This window comes from Sturnira hondurensis, unplaced genomic scaffold (genome assembly GCF_014824575.4).
Source record: "Sturnira hondurensis isolate 20B ecotype Veracruz unplaced genomic scaffold, ASM1482457v3 Scaffold0009935, whole genome shotgun sequence".
Taxonomy (NCBI): domain Eukaryota; kingdom Metazoa; phylum Chordata; class Mammalia; order Chiroptera; family Phyllostomidae; genus Sturnira; species Sturnira hondurensis.
In genome coordinates this window covers 2,566,752-2,584,730 of record NW_028082566.1, presented here as the reverse complement: position 1 = coordinate 2,584,730, position 17,979 = coordinate 2,566,752, and the positions used below count along the sequence as shown (strand labels likewise).

The 17,979-nt window shown below is 36.8% G+C and overlaps 1 protein-coding gene across 2 annotated transcripts in view; it reads left to right on the top strand.

Annotated features, from left to right (window-relative positions):
• LRRK2 (leucine rich repeat kinase 2) overlaps nucleotides 1–17,979 on the top strand; it is a 135,261-nt gene that overhangs the window by 79,627 nt on the left and 37,655 nt on the right. For both annotated transcript variants that reach the window (XM_037058156.1, XM_037058157.1), the window contains 10 exons: nucleotides 582–811; nucleotides 1,439–1,566; nucleotides 2,524–2,742; nucleotides 6,632–6,833; nucleotides 7,895–7,983; nucleotides 13,604–13,791; nucleotides 14,905–15,059; nucleotides 15,997–16,143; nucleotides 16,287–16,478; nucleotides 17,121–17,267. In XM_037058156.1, coding sequence (XP_036914051.1) covers nucleotides 582–811; nucleotides 1,439–1,566; nucleotides 2,524–2,742; nucleotides 6,632–6,833; nucleotides 7,895–7,983; nucleotides 13,604–13,791; nucleotides 14,905–15,059; nucleotides 15,997–16,143; nucleotides 16,287–16,478; nucleotides 17,121–17,267 — 1,697 coding nt within the window. The remainder of the gene's footprint in view (nucleotides 1–581; nucleotides 812–1,438; nucleotides 1,567–2,523; nucleotides 2,743–6,631; nucleotides 6,834–7,894; nucleotides 7,984–13,603; nucleotides 13,792–14,904; nucleotides 15,060–15,996; nucleotides 16,144–16,286; nucleotides 16,479–17,120; nucleotides 17,268–17,979) is intronic.

The window sequence follows — 17,979 nt, the reverse complement described above, 5'->3', positions numbered from 1 at the left end:
TATGTAGTAATTTATAATGTAATCAGTATGATCTTTCCATACACACATATAGACATATATGCATACATATGCATATATATATGTCATGCATGCATGTGTACTCACACACATATAACGGACCCAGCATAACCTCACTATCACGGGTTAGTATAACAGTAGTCATGTATACTCTGTCTTGGTTCTCTGTCACATGGGCTTTGTAAAATTTTATACTTTACAGTTTTCAGGGCTTTATTTGTGTTATTTGAAGAAGTCTGTGTGTACGTGTGTGTGTATAAAATTCTGATGAATATGAGAAACATATTTCCACCTTCTGGCTGTTTGTGGTGGTAGTGTTGCATCCTGTGTTTGATGCTGCCACCCATCATTACGGACTGCACTGACGCCACTGATCAAATATGTGCATTAACAGTGCACCGGAAGGAAGACCGGTGCATTTTGCTTATATGAGCTCTGCATTCTTTTGCATACTATGTTTTAAATCTCTGACATTTAAAATAATTCAGTGCACAAGAATTCACCTGCATCTTGAATGTCCTGTTAATCAGTTTATTGTTTTATTTGTGTCTTTCTAATGCCAGGTTTCTTCAACAGAGGTTAAAAAAGGCTGTGCCCTACAACCGCATGAAACTTATGATTGTGGGAAATACCGGGAGTGGTAAAACCACCTTGTTGCAGCAGTTAATGAAAACCAAGAAATCAGACCTTGGGATACAGAGTCCCACGGTTGGCATAGATGTGAAAGACTGGCCTATCCCACTAAAAGGCAAAAGGAAGAAAGACCTCATCCTAAATGTGTGGGATTTTGCAGGTATTTGTTTCACTAGAATTTACAAATCACATTTATCTTTTATTTAGAACAGGTTTTTAAAAAAATAACGGATTTTTCGGTCTCAAGACTGCAAAGAAACCAGTGAAGCCTATGGAATTATTCCAAAGCCACTTCCTTCTGCCAGGATTACTCTTGCCAACAGAATGGAGCAGTGCATGGAGGGGAAGTGAGGACCTAGTGGGTGCCAGCTGAAGCCGAGTACTTGGTGGGCAGTGGGTAAAAGTTTTAACACTGGGTAAAAGTTCTTGATATCTAGTAAAAATTCAGTATAGTGGTTTTTAAAAGATTTTATTTATTTATTTTAAAGAGATGGGCGAGGGAGGGAGTGAAACATCAATGTGTGGTTGCCTCTAGTGCCCCCCATCCTGGAGAACTGGCCTGGAACCCAGTCATGTCCCCTGACTGGGGATCAAACTGGCGATGCTTTGGTTCTCAGGCTTGTGCCCAATCCACGGAGCTACAACAGCCTGGGTCATCAGTATAGTTTTTATAAACATTGTTGATTGTTTTTCTTTCTTTTTTTTGTATACTAAACAGTGGAGAGCATCATTTAAAAATTTGTTTTGAAAGAAGGAAGGCTAAAACAGAGTGTCCAATCTTCTTTAGGTCGCGAGGAATTCTACAGCACTCACCCCCACTTCATGACCCCGCGGTCCCTGTACCTCGCTGTCTACGACCTCAGCAAAGGGCAAGCCGAGGTCGATGCAATGAAGCCTTGGCTCTTCAATATAAAGGTGATCTCTTCTAAGCATTTGAAAATACAAAAGAATTCTTATTTTTTTGTATTTAAGGTGATTTATTTCAGGCAAGCAGTTGCTTTAAGAGATTTTTTCTTTTCTAAAGAAAGTTAGCAGCCCTGAAATTTTGAATTGGGAGATTTTCAGAGTCATTAAGTTGTGACATGAAAATAATGTGTTCTATATTGGCGAGTATTACAGACACTTGTCATAAAGATTGAGAATATACATGCTAGAGTATTTTTATCATATTTTTAAAAAATGGAGTATGAACTTTTCTAATTGAAAATAAGTTATATGAAAGAAAAGCAATCTGTACATCACTGCCTATGTCTTCAGTGCCAATTTAGTCTGAAGTCTTTCAGCTCTTACACTTTTAAATGATACCAGATTAATAGGCTCTTTTTTTTCTTTTTGTAAATTGAAGTGTCGTTGACAAAATGTTCTTCCACTGGGGATCTCTGCTTATTTTCCAGTCTATCCCTTACAAGCTCTTCTTTACAAGCTCATTTGATCATTTAAAAAACATGTATTTTGTTTCGACTTCCTTCAGTGGCTGCGTTTCTCATCGTGGACTCCAGGTAGAATCAGTATGAAATTAATTCACGAGACTGAGTTTGCAGACAAGGAAGAGATTTTGTAGGTTCAATAAATACTGATTTTGAAGTCAAAGCATACTTACAGAATAACCCATTGTAAAGAATAAAAAAATGGGAAAGGGAAATATGCTACTACTGTTGCATAGGCCACCTGAAGAGTGTAGTGATTGAATTAAGAAAGGGCATGAAAATGACTTCAAATTTTTTGAGGTTACTTTTTTTTCTTAGGTCTAAGAAAACAAGTTATTTTCTTCTTGATGTCTTGTAATTTTTCATTTCCACTCAAGAGAATTTCCGTGGAAATATGATCAGTCTCGATTTAAAAACAACCACGAGCATTTTGCGTTCCCTGTAGGCTCGTGCTTCTTCCTCCCCGGTGATTCTTGTTGGCACGCACTTGGATGTTGCAGACGAGAGGCAACGCAAAGCCTGTATCAGTAAAATAAACAAGGAACTCTTGAACAAGCGAGGGTTTCCTGCGATACGTGATTACCACTTTGTGAACGCCACCGAGGAATCGGACGCTTTGGCAAAACTTCGGAAAACCATCATAAACGAGAGCCTTAATTTCAAGGTGACGCACTTAATGCCTACTGTAGGCTGGTAGATAAGTATAATGTATTCATTCTTATGCCATGTAACTGCTTAGAAATATAAGGCTTGAGGTATTTTTCATAGCTGTTAGCATTATTGAAGTACTTTCCATTTTAAAATTACTTATGTATGCCATACTTCATTTCAGATTCATAGAAATGAGTTTGGAAAGATGGGTGGAAAAGGTGAAGGGATTATGAAGTACAGCTGGTTGTTACAGAATAGTCACAGGATGTGAAGGACAGCATAGGGAATATAATCAATAATATTCTAATAACTATGGATGGGTGTGGTACTTATTAGAATGATTCCTTAGTGAGTTATGTAGTGTCTACTCACTGCAGTGTACATCTGAAACTAATGTAATATTGTATGTCAACTGTAATTAAAAATAAAAACATTAGAAAATTAGAGGATTTGAGAGAAGTAGAAAAGTTCTGAGAGTCTGAGAGGATATTTCTGAGAGAATCTGAGTAAATGTTTCTGATGCATTCCCTCTCCCAACTTCCTGTAGTGGTGATGTGTCGGCAAGGTAAACGGGAGTCCTGGGATATTAAGGTCATCTTTCTTCTATTGGATTTTTTTTAAAGTTTTTAAAAATTGTTGTTCAAGTATAGTTGTCTCCATTCCCCCCGTGCCCGCCCCCACTACCCCAGCCACCCCCACTTCCTACCCTTGATCCTACCCACTTTGGTTTTGCTCACGTGTCCTTCACAGATGTTCCTGAAAACCCTTCCCCCCTTCTCTTGGATTTGGCTCATTGTTCCTTCATCTGCTCCTTTCTTCGGGAGTTCCTTTTTTCATGCTCATCTTGATGTTCTGGGCTGTTCCTCCATGCCTCTTGTCCCTGTGGTTCCCATTCTAGATTCAATATTGTGACATGGTTTTTTCACTTGGTTGTCAAGATTGCTAATTTCATTTCCAACACTGCCAAAGCAGTTTTTCATTTCATTCAAATGGGGTTGTTTATTTTAGGAAAAATGTTTTTGATTTCTAAAGTGCCCTTCTTGCAAACCAAATGTAATTCATGGGTTTCATCAAATACAAATAAACTGGTTACCAGGCAGTACACTTGTTTTTAATACTTGGAAAGAAATTTCCGAGGGCGTTACAGACAGCACTGTGGAAAATGCCATGAATGCTTTAATATGACAAACACAATGGTGAATTTCACTGTTAGTTCCTGTTGGCTGAGCTCATTAGCACTAATGAGAAAGGCTATGGCATGTAACTAAGGTCCTGCTGTGCCCGGACAGTCTTAGTGTGATCTCTAATAGTGATCCAGAATGTTTCTCAAGCTTTCAGGTCAAATGATAAATTTTATGGTTGCCCTGGCTCTCACATGTCCACCAGTTAGCTTAGTTCTGTTCCATTTCCACAGATTATGCTCCTATCCAAAACCTAATGAGCCATTCATAAATGTGCTGGTCTTTATGGAGATAATTTGCATGTTCGTGTCGTTCAACCCATTTATTACAGTCACTAAAATGTTAGTAATGGTGGATCACTGGTGGCATTTTATGCAAGAAGAATGGCATATTACTTATTTGCAGATTTTTCTACTCCCTCAGGAGACATAGGATTAGAAAGTAACATGACTTTTAAAAATCAAATATACAAATTTCATTGATCCAATTAAAGTTATCTTTATCCAGGTGGTTTTCTTCTGAGACAATAACTATACTTATAGACCTTTGTTCTTTCTTTTATGATTTGAGTATCTTCTCCTATGATCATTTATGTTGGACCATATATTATGTCTGTAAAAAGGCATCTTAGAAGATAAGGTTTTTTTTAAAAGCCTGAATTTGGTGGAAGCAAAGTCTGTGGATAAAGTGGTTGCATTACCAATTGATAAAACCATGATTCTTCCTGCATTTATAAATGAAATCTGAAGCCTGCACCATAAAAGAAAATAAAGAAATGCCTTGAGAAATAAAAATATCATTTGAAGGAAGGTATATGTAGCTAATGGAGTCATCATTCCGGCATTTGGGTTTGAAAGTTTGATCGCTTTGCGAAACTCCAGTGATCTAGAACCAACAAGCCGACAGAACCTGAATATTTTTTCCTCCCTGTGGTGCTTCAACTTGTGTTCAAATAGCAGCTTTTGACCTATTAGAGGTCATTTTTTTTGCCCTGTCACTTTTTCATCTTACTTTATCTTGGCTCTTCTCTAATCTCTTACCATCTCACCCTTATTAACATGTATCTGGGCAGACTCTAAAATAAAAGTGCGTTTTCTTTTTCTTGACTGTTGGTGACCTGACACAAATGAAAAGAAATAGGACAAAACAGAGTTTAATACCCAGAACGCCCTTTTCAATGTGTCCAGCCCATTAGCAGGTAGCAGGGGGGTGTCCTTTGCTGGCCCTGGAGCCCAGCACTGCAAAATTCATCCCTTTCCTACCTGACTCACTGTGAGAACCCTTGTTGATTTCTATATGTAAGCTTTCCTCCATGGGTTACAGTATAAAATTTAATCTGAAGTTTTGTTTTATCTTAATTTATCAATGATGCAGAGAGGGGTTATGAAATGCCAACATTAGTAGAATTATATTTAATTTTCTGGGCCAAGGGATCTATGAACACAGTCTTTCAAATTACTGTTTGGTGGTAAATATGTAAGTAATGGTTATGGCTGCTGTAAATGAAGTTCCTTAACCTTAAGGTATTAAGGTTACAGCCCTGGCTGGGTGCTCTGCTGGTTAGTGCATGGTCCCCATTGCTCAGATTTCGAGTTCGATCTCTGGACATGGCACATACACGAATCAGCCAATGAATGCATAAATGAGTGAAACAAAAAAAATTGATGTTTCTCTCTCTCTCTTTCCCTCCCTCCCTTTTTCTTTCTCTCTAAAACCAATAAGTAAAATTTAAAAAAAGGTTCTGGTTACAAGTAGAAAAAGACAAATTAAATCTTATGCACAAGTTTATAAACCCAATTTCTATTTGTAATTAGTTTTAGAATTTAGGTAGAAATCCTGATATTGTCAGGGGAAAAGAATATATAAGAATATATTCATAGGTTCAGAAATGAAGAGAGTTTGCCACCTGGTGGTTCTCAAAGGCATTTCAGTTACCACTGTAAAGAGTTCTGTTTTTATTTAAATTAGATTTTCAAGAAATAAAGTTTGGGAAAGACTTTTATTGTAGACTTCTATCATATTAAGACCATTTAAAATGTTTTATTTTGTATATAGTGTGCAGTGATTAAGTGCAGAATAACAGACAAAAAATCATCCTCTTGTATCAGGGTGTTTAGATGATTTTTTATTTTCTGAAGGTTAAGTTTTCACCAAAAAGCATAGCTTAGGTGAGAAAATATCATGTCTGTCTCCAGGCTGGTTGATCTGTACATTCCACTAATACAACATTTTGCAAAGAACAAGCACAGAATTTAATGTTTTATTGGAGGCTGTGGGTATTGTCATCTCACGAACTAGGTTCAAATGTTCTTGTGATGATGGTTACTTATGCTAGTATATCTATGAAATCTTGTATTTGTGGTTAGTGATTTTTCCTTGGTTTTGCCATGGATTTTCTGCATAGCTAGATGAGTATTTCCATACAATTTTATTTGATAGTTCTTTCCAAATTGGCTTCTGTGTTTGTATGTTCTTTTTTTTTTTCACTTTGTGTATGATAGTTTATTGTCAGTAGGTGCCACCTTGTATGCTCTTATTTTAATATCTTTTATTTCTCCTTCACAATTTAAATGATTTCATATCACATTTTGGTTTAAGTTAAATATATACTTCTGAATGATATACCTTTTCTTTAAAACTGTTAGCAGTGAATTTACCAATCACCTGACAAATATGTGAATAAAATTGATTTTTTCCAGCTTGTCATTTTTAATTACACAGATCCGAGATCAGCCTGTTGTCGGGCAGCTCATTCCAGACTGCTATGTGGAACTTGAGAAAATCATTTTATCAGAGCGTAAAAATGTGCCCATTGAATTTCCTGTAATTGACCGGAAACAATTATTACAACTTGTGAAAGGAAATCAACTGCAGTTAGATGAAAATGAGCTTCCTCATGCAATTCACTTTCTAAATGAATCAGGTTTGCGTGTTTATTTGTTTCAAAATTTCCCCAAACTTGGCTATGGTCATTTGTGAAAATGGATCTGAACCTTGCTACAGTTTACAGTCAATATTAAACAGGGTAGCTTCAGAATTCTTTAGTAGGCCACTGCTGATGTTCTTCTTGGAGGATCCTCAGTGCACTGATGTTAAATCAGGTATCATGTACTATAAGACAGAAGAGTTGGAAACCATCTAAGGGCAACAGTGGACAGCGTCTCTGAGCAAGAGTTAAAATGTGTGGCTTCTGAAACTCGACATCATGAGCCGGGAGCCCTGGAGCCCTGAGCATAGGACATACCCTCTCATGGTATCAGATAAATGGAGTGGGTGGGAGGTGCTTGTCAGCTGTGAAAGAGAATTATTATTGGAATGACCTCTCTGGGCACTTTGGGAATCAGGTTGCCTCAGATGATTCAGCTGTGAGTGGCAGACGTTGCTCCATTACATCACATACTGTCAGCCCAATGGCACAGGTAGCAATTTTCAACCTGATTTCAGTGCTACATATGGACCTGATCAGCATAACCTCCCTAGAAATGTGTGGGTTGACTTGTGTTCCCAAGATAAGTAGCTGGGGAGCTGCTGTTGATCCCTAGATTCTACTTTATGAAAATTAGTTTCCATGGGAATTATAATCTGTTCCTTCTTCCCATCATTTTTAAACTTATAGCTTCCTAGGACATTCCATCTCTTACCTGTATTTGCAAATAAATGTGTCTTCGTATTGTATATTTAGAAAGTCATAAGGAAAATTGTGGATTTCTATTTATTTGAAAATGTACGCTCTGCAATGTAGGGCATTGTCTCAAACGTGCTTATATATGATCTCTGTTTGTCATTCAAACAATTCTTCTTTGTAGTATGGGGACTTTAGGGCTTCAGGATGCCCTGTTATAGTCCCAGCTCTCCTAGTGTCTGTGTTGTAGGTTTCTCATCTGTAAAATGGGGAGATTGGGCCAGATCCTCTTTCTCTCTTGATATTTATATGTTCTAGATTTCATGTGTCACTGTTTTTTTTGTTGTTGTTTTTTACCACAGGGGTCCTTCTTCATTTTCAAGACCCAGCACTACAATTAAGTAACTTATATTTTGTGGAACCCAAGTGGCTTTGTAAAGTCATGGCACAGGTGGGTGTCTTCTATTTTTGTGACATGGGGGTAATGACCGGAGAGAAGAATAAATGGCACCCAGAGCGCTGAGCTTTATAGAGTTTGTTTTCAGTGAAGGTAGAGACTACTGTAGATGTAGAAAACTATAGAATGCTTCATGTAGAAAATTGTTGACAGAAGAGCTTCATGGAAGAAGGGAAGATGTCTTAGAGTTCACTTTAATGTTTTTAAGGCCTTTGATGACATATTTGTAACATTGTGTTCCACAGTGCTTTTCTAGATCCTGATTATAGCTTTGGTTTGGTTATTGACTCAGTCAGTTGAAGGAAAATGTCATGAAAATCCCTGGGGTAAATATGTATGAGAAATTTGGGTTGCTGAGCCTGTGAGACCTCTCTCTACAACATGGTGGGAAGTTTTGACTCTTGGGAGAAATGGCCTGAGTTCTAAATGCTTATAATGTTTGAAAACTTTGGATGGTGGTTTATAATAGCTATTTTTATCCATTTATGTTTCATATGGAAAATTATTTCTTCCAATGATAATTACCAATGAGTTTATACTAATTAGTTGAAATATTCCATCCATATAGATTTATTACATAAAATTGTTTAAGGGAACACACTAGTTCAGGTTTCTCAACATCACACCATTAACTCAAGGCCAGATCATTCTCTGTTGTCCATGCTAAGATAATGGCAGCATCTCTGGCCTCTGTAGATGCTAATAGCACCTTCCTAGTTATGACAAACACCAGTGTGTTCAGACATCACCAAATATTGTTGGGGATGCAGAATCACCCCAGTTGAGTTGAATCACGAGCAGAGGTGAACTCAGGAAGGCTGCCTCTAGCTTGCGTATCACTGGCACTTATTTGCTTTCTGAGGATAATTTATAGTTTTGCATGTAGTTCCCTGAATCCTTTCAATGATTATAGCTTTTTACATTTGAAGTCTCACTTCTAATTAAACCATAAGGGTAATTAAATTCCCTCACATAATCTTGAATGATAGTACTTAAATTTCATCCAAGGTAAAAAGGGAACTTACTTGGGTCTAAATCCTATAACACAGAACTTGAGAGCATGTTGGAACATTATTTTAATTGACAATTAAATGTAAGGTGGTTGCTATTGCTGTTTGGTAGCTATGGCTGGCAGATTTTTATACTTCTGCACATGGAAAGTGTGATTTCACTCATCTTCTTTGAAATGGTAATGGAGCCAGCACAGTGGGGTGGTCGAGAGCACAGCCCTGGAGTCATTGTGACTTGTATTTAAATCTCCTACGATACTTATTTTGTCACATTTCTTAATGTTTTAAGCCTTTTTTTCCATTTGTAAAATAAAAATAGTAAAAAGTTTAATCTTTGCATTGCTTCCCTGGTTCAGTGTAAGTGAGCAGTAAATGTTAGCTAATTTCATATTTGACCTATTTGGTAGTTAACACTTATCATTTTAGGAAATAAAAATAAAAATAATCTTTAAAACTGTACACATGTATTTATGTAGTTTTGTAAAGTGTATTAGTATGGAGCTAAACAAAAAATATAGTAGGCAGATGCATTTTCTACAGCAAAGGAAATTTAAGTATACCCTAAAGATTTTGTTGTCCTAAGTGGAGCACTAAATAAACTCCCAGAAAATAAACTCCTAGTCAAGAAAAGGTTAAAGTTGCACCAGAAAGTGATATCTTTCCATGTGAACTGGGAATGTATAATGCTGCACACATATGGATACTATTAGAGTGGGCACACTTTATTCAGTGGATTAAGGAAGTTGGTTTGTATCAAAATCTCAGTCTTTCAGCAAAAGCCAATTTCCACCATGACCGCAATAAAATCTCTGAAGATTCTATCAAATAATTAACTTGAAACTCCATGAAAGTTCTCATTAGAATAGTTATACCACAAGCATGTTAAAACTAAGCCAAGAATTTGAACAGTGCAAAGTTATTTTGAAAGATCTAAAAGGTCAGTATAATGATAATTTAAATTTCTTATTAACTTGAAAATAAATAGCATCATTTTTATTTATGCTGAGATAGTGAAATATAATGTCATTTTCACTGAGGTTTATTGAGAATGAAAGCTGGAAATAATCAAGTGAAAAAAAGAATTTGTGTGTAACTCATCAAGAAAAATAAATAGGGATTTTTTAATTAAAAATAAATAGGAAACATCCATGAATCATCGAAGTGAGGGTAGGAATAATTTCATGATGCAGAAGCTCTAATGAGCCCACCCTCCCTGTATATGCCCTGAGCTGTTAGGTCACTAAACTTATTAAAGAAGGTCCCATCAAAGCACAGAGAGGTTTGCAAAACCTCATTCAACCAAATGATAAAAGATATGAAAAGAACTTATTGAATTAATAGGGTGGAGTATTAAGAGTTTGCTTGGTGATGATGAACTCCTTTATCTGCCCTTCCATTCTAAATGATAGCTTTGATGGATACTTGCCTTTCATGACTTGGAATACTTCTCTTCAGCTCCTTCTTGCCTGTAAGGTTTATTTTGAGAAATCAGCTGATAGTCTTATGGGCACTCCTTTGTAGGTAACTGTCTCCTTTTCTTTTGCTGCTTTTAAGATTCTTTCCTTCTCTTTAATCTTGGGTATGTAATTATGATGTGTATTGGTGTGTGCTTCCTTGGGTCCAAGTTCTTTGGGACTCTCGGAGCTTCCTGGAAATCTATTTCCTTTGCCAGATTGGGGAAGTTCTTCATTGTTCTTTCAAATAAGTTTTCCGTTTCTTGTTCTTTCTCTTCTCCTTCTGGCACCCCTATGATTTGGATGTTGGATTTTTTTTTAAGATTATTTATTTATCTTTAGAGAGGAAGGGAAGGAGAGAAGGAGAGAAATATCAATGTATGGTTGCCTCTCATGAGTCCCATGCTGGGAACTGGCCTGCAACCCAGGCATGCGCCCTGACTGGGAATCAAACCTCGATCATGTGGTTTGCAGGCCCGCGCTCAATCCACTGAGCCACACCAGCCAGGTAGATGTTGGAATATTTAAAGATGTCCTGGAGGTTCTTAAGCTTCTCCTCATTTTTTTGAATTTTTCTTTCTTCATTCTGTTCAGGTTGGATGATTATTTCTTCCTTCTGCTCCAAATTGTTGATTTGAGTCCCAGTTTCCTTCCCTTCACTAGTGGTTCATTGTATATTTTTGTTTATTTCACTTTTCATAGCCTTCACTTTTTAATCTATTTTCTGACCACACTCAATCATTTCTGTGAGCATCCTGATTACCAATGTTTTGAACTCTGCATCTGATAGGTCAGCTATCTCTTCATCACTTAGTTCTATTTTTGGAGTTTTGATCTGTTCTTTCATTTGAACCATATTTCTTTGTCTTGGTGTGCCTATTATGTTTTAAGGGGCAGAACCTTAGGTATTCGCCAGGACCGGGCAACTCACAGGGCTGTGTTGTGGTGCTGTATGTGAGAGGAGGGGTCAGAAAGGGAACAATGTGGCTAGCTTGGCTCATTGGCCAGCTTTCAGTCACTTTCTCCACTACCCACAAGCAAATTGGGCCTTTCTGGTGCTGATTCCCAGGTGGGTGGGTTTGTGTACATTCTAGGAACCTGTGTGTCTCTCCAACAAAACCTCCTGTGAGGCTTGGAGTTTCTCCTGCTGCCTCAATCCTCACATGTTTTAAAGCCAGAGATTTTTGAGGCTTTATTTCCTAGCTCTGGAACCTTGGGTTATGAGGTCTGTCTCACTCCCCAGTTGTTCCTCCCGGTTTATCTACATGCAAATGTGGGACCTCTTGGTCTGCCCCAGTCCACCAGCTACTGCCTTGCCCACCTGGTCTTCCAGCTGCTGCTTTGCCCTGCATCCTCTTCTCCCCAGCTGCCTGTCTCCGTACCTCCTACCAGTCTGAATGAATGTTTCTTTTTTAACTACTTGGTTGTTGGACTTCTATACAGTTCAATTTTTTTGGCAGTTCTGGTTATTTTTGTTTTGAAATTTGTTGTTGTCCTTTTTTTGGTTGTGTGAGGAGGCAAAGTGTATTTATCTATGCCTCCATCTTGGCCAGAAGTCTAAAATTTGTTTTAAAAAATTTACTGTGCTTGTTTCATTACCATTTTGCCCCCTTATAGATCCCACCCTTTCCCCTCCCCACAATCACCACACTGTTGTCCATGTTCATGAGTCCTTTTCCTTTTTGGCTCAATCTCTCCACCCTCTAACCTCCCCCAACTCCAAAGCTGTCATCCTAGTCTCTATCTGTGAGTCTGTCTCTGTTCTGCTTGTGAGTTCAGTTTGTTCCTTAGATTCCACATATGAATGAAATCATATGATATGTGTCTTTCTCTGACTGCCTTATTTCACTCAGCATGATGTTCTCCAGGTCCATAGCAAAGGGTACATTTTTGTTATTTTTAATGGCCAAGTAGTATTCCATGTGTATATGTCTCATAGTTGTTTTATCCACTAATCTACTGATGGACACTTGGGCAGATTCCTTATTTTTGTGATTGTAAATAACACTGCAGTGCACCTAGGGGTGCTTGTGTTCTTTCAAATTAGTGCTTTGGGTTCCTTTGCATATACTTGCAGAAGTGGAATCACTGGGTCAAAAAGCAGTTCCATTTTTAATTTTTTGAGGTATCTCCATACTGCTTTCTACAGTGGTTCCAACAATCTACATTTTTACCAACCATGCAAAAGTGTTCCCCATTCTCTACATCCTTGCCAACACTTGTTCATTGATTTATTGATTATAGCCATTTGGACAACAGGTGTGAGGTGATATCTCATTGTGGCTTTAATTTGCGTTTCTCTGATAAGTAGTGGTTGAGCATCTTTTCATATGTCTATGGGCCATCTATATGTGCTCTTTGGTGAGGTGTCTGTGCAGATCCTTTGCCCATTTTCAACTTGGGTTGTTTGGGGGTTTTGGTGTTGAGTTTCATAAGTTCTTTACACATTTTGAGTATAAAACTATACTATAAGATTATAGTAATCCACACAGCATGGTACTAGCATAAAACTGGACATAGAAGTCAATAGAACAGAATAGAGATTCCAGAAATAAACTCACACCTTTATAGCCAATTAATATTTTACAGAGGAAGAAAGCACATATAATGGGCTAAAGATAGTTTATTCATGCAGGAAAATGAAACTAGGCTACTTTCTTACACCACACACAAGAATAAGTTCAAAATGAATCAAAGACTTCAATATTAGACATGAAACCATAAAATTCTAGAAGTAAACATGAGCAGCAAAATCTCTGACCTTGTTTGTAGCAATATTTTATGTGATATATCTCCTGAAGCAAGAAAAACAAAAGAAAAAATAAACAAATAGGACTACATCAAACTAAAATGCTTTTGCACAGCAAAGGAAACTATCAGCAAAATAAAAAGATAACTCACGCAATGAAAGAACGTATTTGCCGATACATGTGAAAAAGAGTTAACTTTTTTTCCCATGAGGTGGATGCCCTACTGGGCTCCTAGGTAACATCACTGCTACTTAATGAAGTCAGGTCCTCCTGTGTTATATTTGACCTTGTTAACATCGTTCTGATTATTTTCAGTGAGCAAAGTGACACAGAATTTATTAAATTCAAAATCTTTCAGAAAGTAAATTCCAGTGATTATTTATAAGTTTGAATCTTTCAGATTTTGACAGTGAAGGTGGAAGGTTATTCAAAGCATCCTAAAGGAATTATTTCACGTAGAGATGTGGAAAAATTTCTTTCAAAGAAAAAGAGATTTCCAAAGAACTACATGCACCAGTACTTTAAACTCCTCGAAAAATTTCAGATTGCCTTGCCAATAGGAGAAGAATATTTATTGGTTCCAAGCAGGTAAACCAAAAACTTAAAAAAATTATTATCTTATGGAAACTCACTATAAACTGTATTATTTTAATTGTCAAACTTTGATCTATGATTAATGTACTAAATATTATTTTTGCTTATTGTTTTAACTTTCTTCTGAAGTATAATATTTACTTTTAATGAAAACACTATATTTGACATTTTAAAGATAAAGTGACTTATTTTTTGTCTATAATTACTATTTGGTTTATAACTGCTTAAATTTGTTCAGAAAGGTAAATAGTGGAGATTATTGTGTGGGTGTGTCTCCTTACATGGTCCTGAGAGAGTTATTATTTATAGTCGGTGAGTTCTGCAGAGGTAGTGAATTTTTACCAGAGTCCTAAAAGAATTTATGGCAGTGAATTATCAGAGGAGAGGGGCAATACAATGAGGGCCTAATTTCTAGCCCAGTTTTATAAATTGTTTTCTTATTGCTTTATAAGAATCTGGGGAATATTATAAAGTACTATCACATTGGAAAGTACAGATTACATTCGTTGATGAATGGTGGCCAATTCTAAAAGTAGATAAACACTTTTTTCTAGGACATGCAATCTATTCAAGTTTTTAAAAAGTATTGATATATTAATTATTTTATTTATTTATTTTTAGAAGGGAAGGGAGGGAGAAAAGAGGGAGGGAAACATCAGTGCATGGTGGCCTCTGGTAGGCCCCCTACTGAGGACCTGGCCCATAACCCAGGCATGTGCCCTGACTGGGAATTGAACTGATGACCCTTTGATTCACAGGCCAGCACTCAATCCACTGAGCCACACCAGCCAGGGATTTCAAGTTTTATATAATCCTTTGCTGAATACTTGTTTGTATATAACTAATCGTAATAATTAATTTATTAGTGTAAATAAGATTTTTGAAAAAAATGTATGCTTCTAGTACATCTGAGCATGCATTTAAACTGATTAAATAACCATTGAATTTTTAAAGCAAAAAGAACATATAGCAAAAGAACAGTATAAAAAAGGGCAATTGCTTAGAATATTTATCTTCAGTTCATCAATTTCAAGTAGTAAAGCAGTTTGGTCAACATGGGTGGGTATTTTATGAAGCTCTTTAATGATGATGTCCTTTTCCATTTAGTTTGTCTGACCACAGGCCTGTGATAGAGCTTCCCCATTGTGAGAACTCTGAGATTATCATTCGACTGTATGAAATGCCTTATTTTCCAATGGGATTTTGGTCAAGGTTAATCAGCCGATTACTTGAAATTTCACCTTACATGCTTTCAGGAAGAGGTATGTATTTAATGAAGACAATACTTAGAGAAGTTGAGGGGAAAGCATATTAAAATTAATATGTCTCTTATTTGTAAGGTACCTGCAAATCTGAAAATAGGCTCATAAGACCTTAGGTTGGCCAGTATAAAGACAGGTGCTCAAATAGTGTGTGCAATTTGTCAAGAAAAACATTTCTGTTTTTTATTTCATTCCTATTATAGACGCATTTATAATAAGTATGAGCATCTTGCTTTCTAAGCCAAAGCAGATTAGAAGCAATAGTTTCAGAAGGCGGACTACCAGGAGTCATTGGTTTAAACATACACACACATAGACACCCTCACATGCACACACTCACAAATGAACAAACACTAGGAATGACCACTGCGAAGTCAGGTGATTTACTCAACAAGTGTAACCTCCTGACCATTCGTACCGTTCAGTGTAGGGACTGTGATGGCTCCATTCTGCTGCACAACCCCTGAGGGGTTTACAAAAAAAAGAATGAAAATGGGACTTGAAATGCAGGTGTTGCTCCATTCTAAAAGAAACCATATCTTGCTTGCAATTAATCAGCATAAAGGTAGTTATACTCCATTAAAACATGCAGGAAGTTTTGGTTTTAAGCATGACCACCAACTTCTTTATAAAAGTTATGAGAAAATATTTATGGTTCTCTTTCTTCATCTGTTAAGCATATTAAACGAATTAACACCATGAACCTGAAATCCATCTTAGTTGTCTACTGGACATTTTGTTTACTTTATTGCAAAATTAAGGATAAAATATCTATCATCATATTTAATGGATGATCAGTAATTATTCAACACATTTTTTCAGAATAAATACATCTCTATTACTGCCACTTGGGATGTGTAGAGTGATTTTTTCTCCTTTAATTTATGGAGTAGTTAGTAGTTAACGGTACACCTGGATCCATTTAAACCTCTTTCAGAACGAGTACTTCGCCCAAATAGAATGTACTGGCGGCAAGGCATCTACTTGAATTGGTCCCCTGAAGCTTATTGTCTGGTAGGATCTGAAGTCTTGGATAATCACCCTGAGAGTTTCTTAAAAATTACAGTTCCTTCCTGTAGAAAAGGTAAGGAAGTTAATTCAAAACTTTGAATTCCACCACTGAAGAATCAAACTTCTTTTTAACTTCATAGTCCCTCTTACTTAGCCTTGTGTTGGAATCAAGTTCAATCGATAGGGTAGTGACGAGCTCTTCTTGGCATCACGTAGGCTGTATTCTTCTGGGCCAAGTTGTGGACCACATCGATTCTCTCATGGAAGAATGGTTTCCTGGGTTATTAGAGATTGATATTTGTGGTGAAGGAGAAACTTTGTTGAAGAAATGGGCACTATATAGTTTTAATGATGGCGAAGAACATCAAAAAATCTTACTTGACGACCTGATGAAGAAAGCAGAAGAAGGTACGTTTTGCTATAACCTAACAGATGTTTTTAAGTGACCTTTCAATATTTGTAAAACGAGCTTCAAAATAAATGTAGAAAGTTTTCTTCCCCATGAAGGATGAGTTAGAGAACACTACATTCAATTGCAGTGGCAGTTCATAAAAACAGATTACGTTTGTTACCAGGGAGATCACGTGCTCTAGATCGAGAAGAACGCTGGTTTGGGAGGATGAGTCTCGGCACATTGAGCAACGTAAATTCACCCGTGAAATGGTAACACTGGCCAAAGCTGCTTCATACAGTTGTTACCAAAATTGAAAAAGATGATTCATCAAAATAACTTAGCAGCCTGTCAGGCATATAATAGTTCCTCCACTGATGTGACGAAAGTGGACAATAGATCATTTCCCAGTGAGATATCAGGCAGTACGTGCCAGTTCTGAATTCTTTCTAATGAACAAACCCAAGAAAGAGTTTTAAAAATTCTAATAGATAGATATTAATTTAACCTTTAAAACTTTCTCCAATTTTCTAGAGAAAAATAAGATTGTAAGAAAACCTCCAAGACTGATTAGAAATAAAAGGAAACTTTTGAAAATTATAATCACAAACTTACATGCCTCATTTAAAGTTTTTCTTTAATGTTTATGTCCTTCTCAGGAGACCTCCTGGTAAATCCAGATCAACCAAGGCTCACCATTCCCATATCTCAGATTGCTCCTGACCTGATTTTGGCTGACCTTCCTAGAAATATTATGTTGAATAGTGATGAATTGGAATTTGAACAAGCTCCAGAGTTTCTCTTAGGTAACTATATTTTTTTGATTTGAGAATTAAAATTAGGATGCATTTTCCTTCTAATAATCTATACAGTTTTCAAATGTAATTGTATATGGTTTTTCATGTCTTCATGTAATTGTCATATTTTTTTCCTTTGGAATGATATATTTCAAAGTAATATCATGTTACAGATGTAGAATTTGCTTTGTGTACGCTCTTGTAGACCAGGTTCAAGATGAGGATAGGACTAGCATAGAGGCGCATGTATTTATACACTGTGTCCTTGCATTTACTTTAATTGGTGGGATTGGAAGGCAGATAAAGAAGTTTTCAACTGAGTGATGCAGCCATTTTTTAGTCTCAAAAAGACAAAGTATATTTCCAGTCAACTTCGGGGCGAGGCTTGGGGAAGAGAGATATGATCATTTTTGAACTTTGACTCTAGAATGAACACAAACAGATTGTTCTATCAGATATATGGGAGATGGAATAAAAACTCCTTTGGAGGAAACAAAATCAATGTGTCTTTTGATGGAATGGGATCGAGACTGGGAGGACCATACAAATAGAAATCTCCAACATGAAGTTGTCAATATAGTTGAGGAGGTAGCTTATGAAAATGTGAGAATTTCCTCTACATAGGGGGAGATTAAGTTAGGGAGTGGATGAGGTATTTGAGTGGGAGGTGTGTAGATGGAAGATAGGAAGAGCAGGGACAGAACCTTCCGTTGCCCCTTAA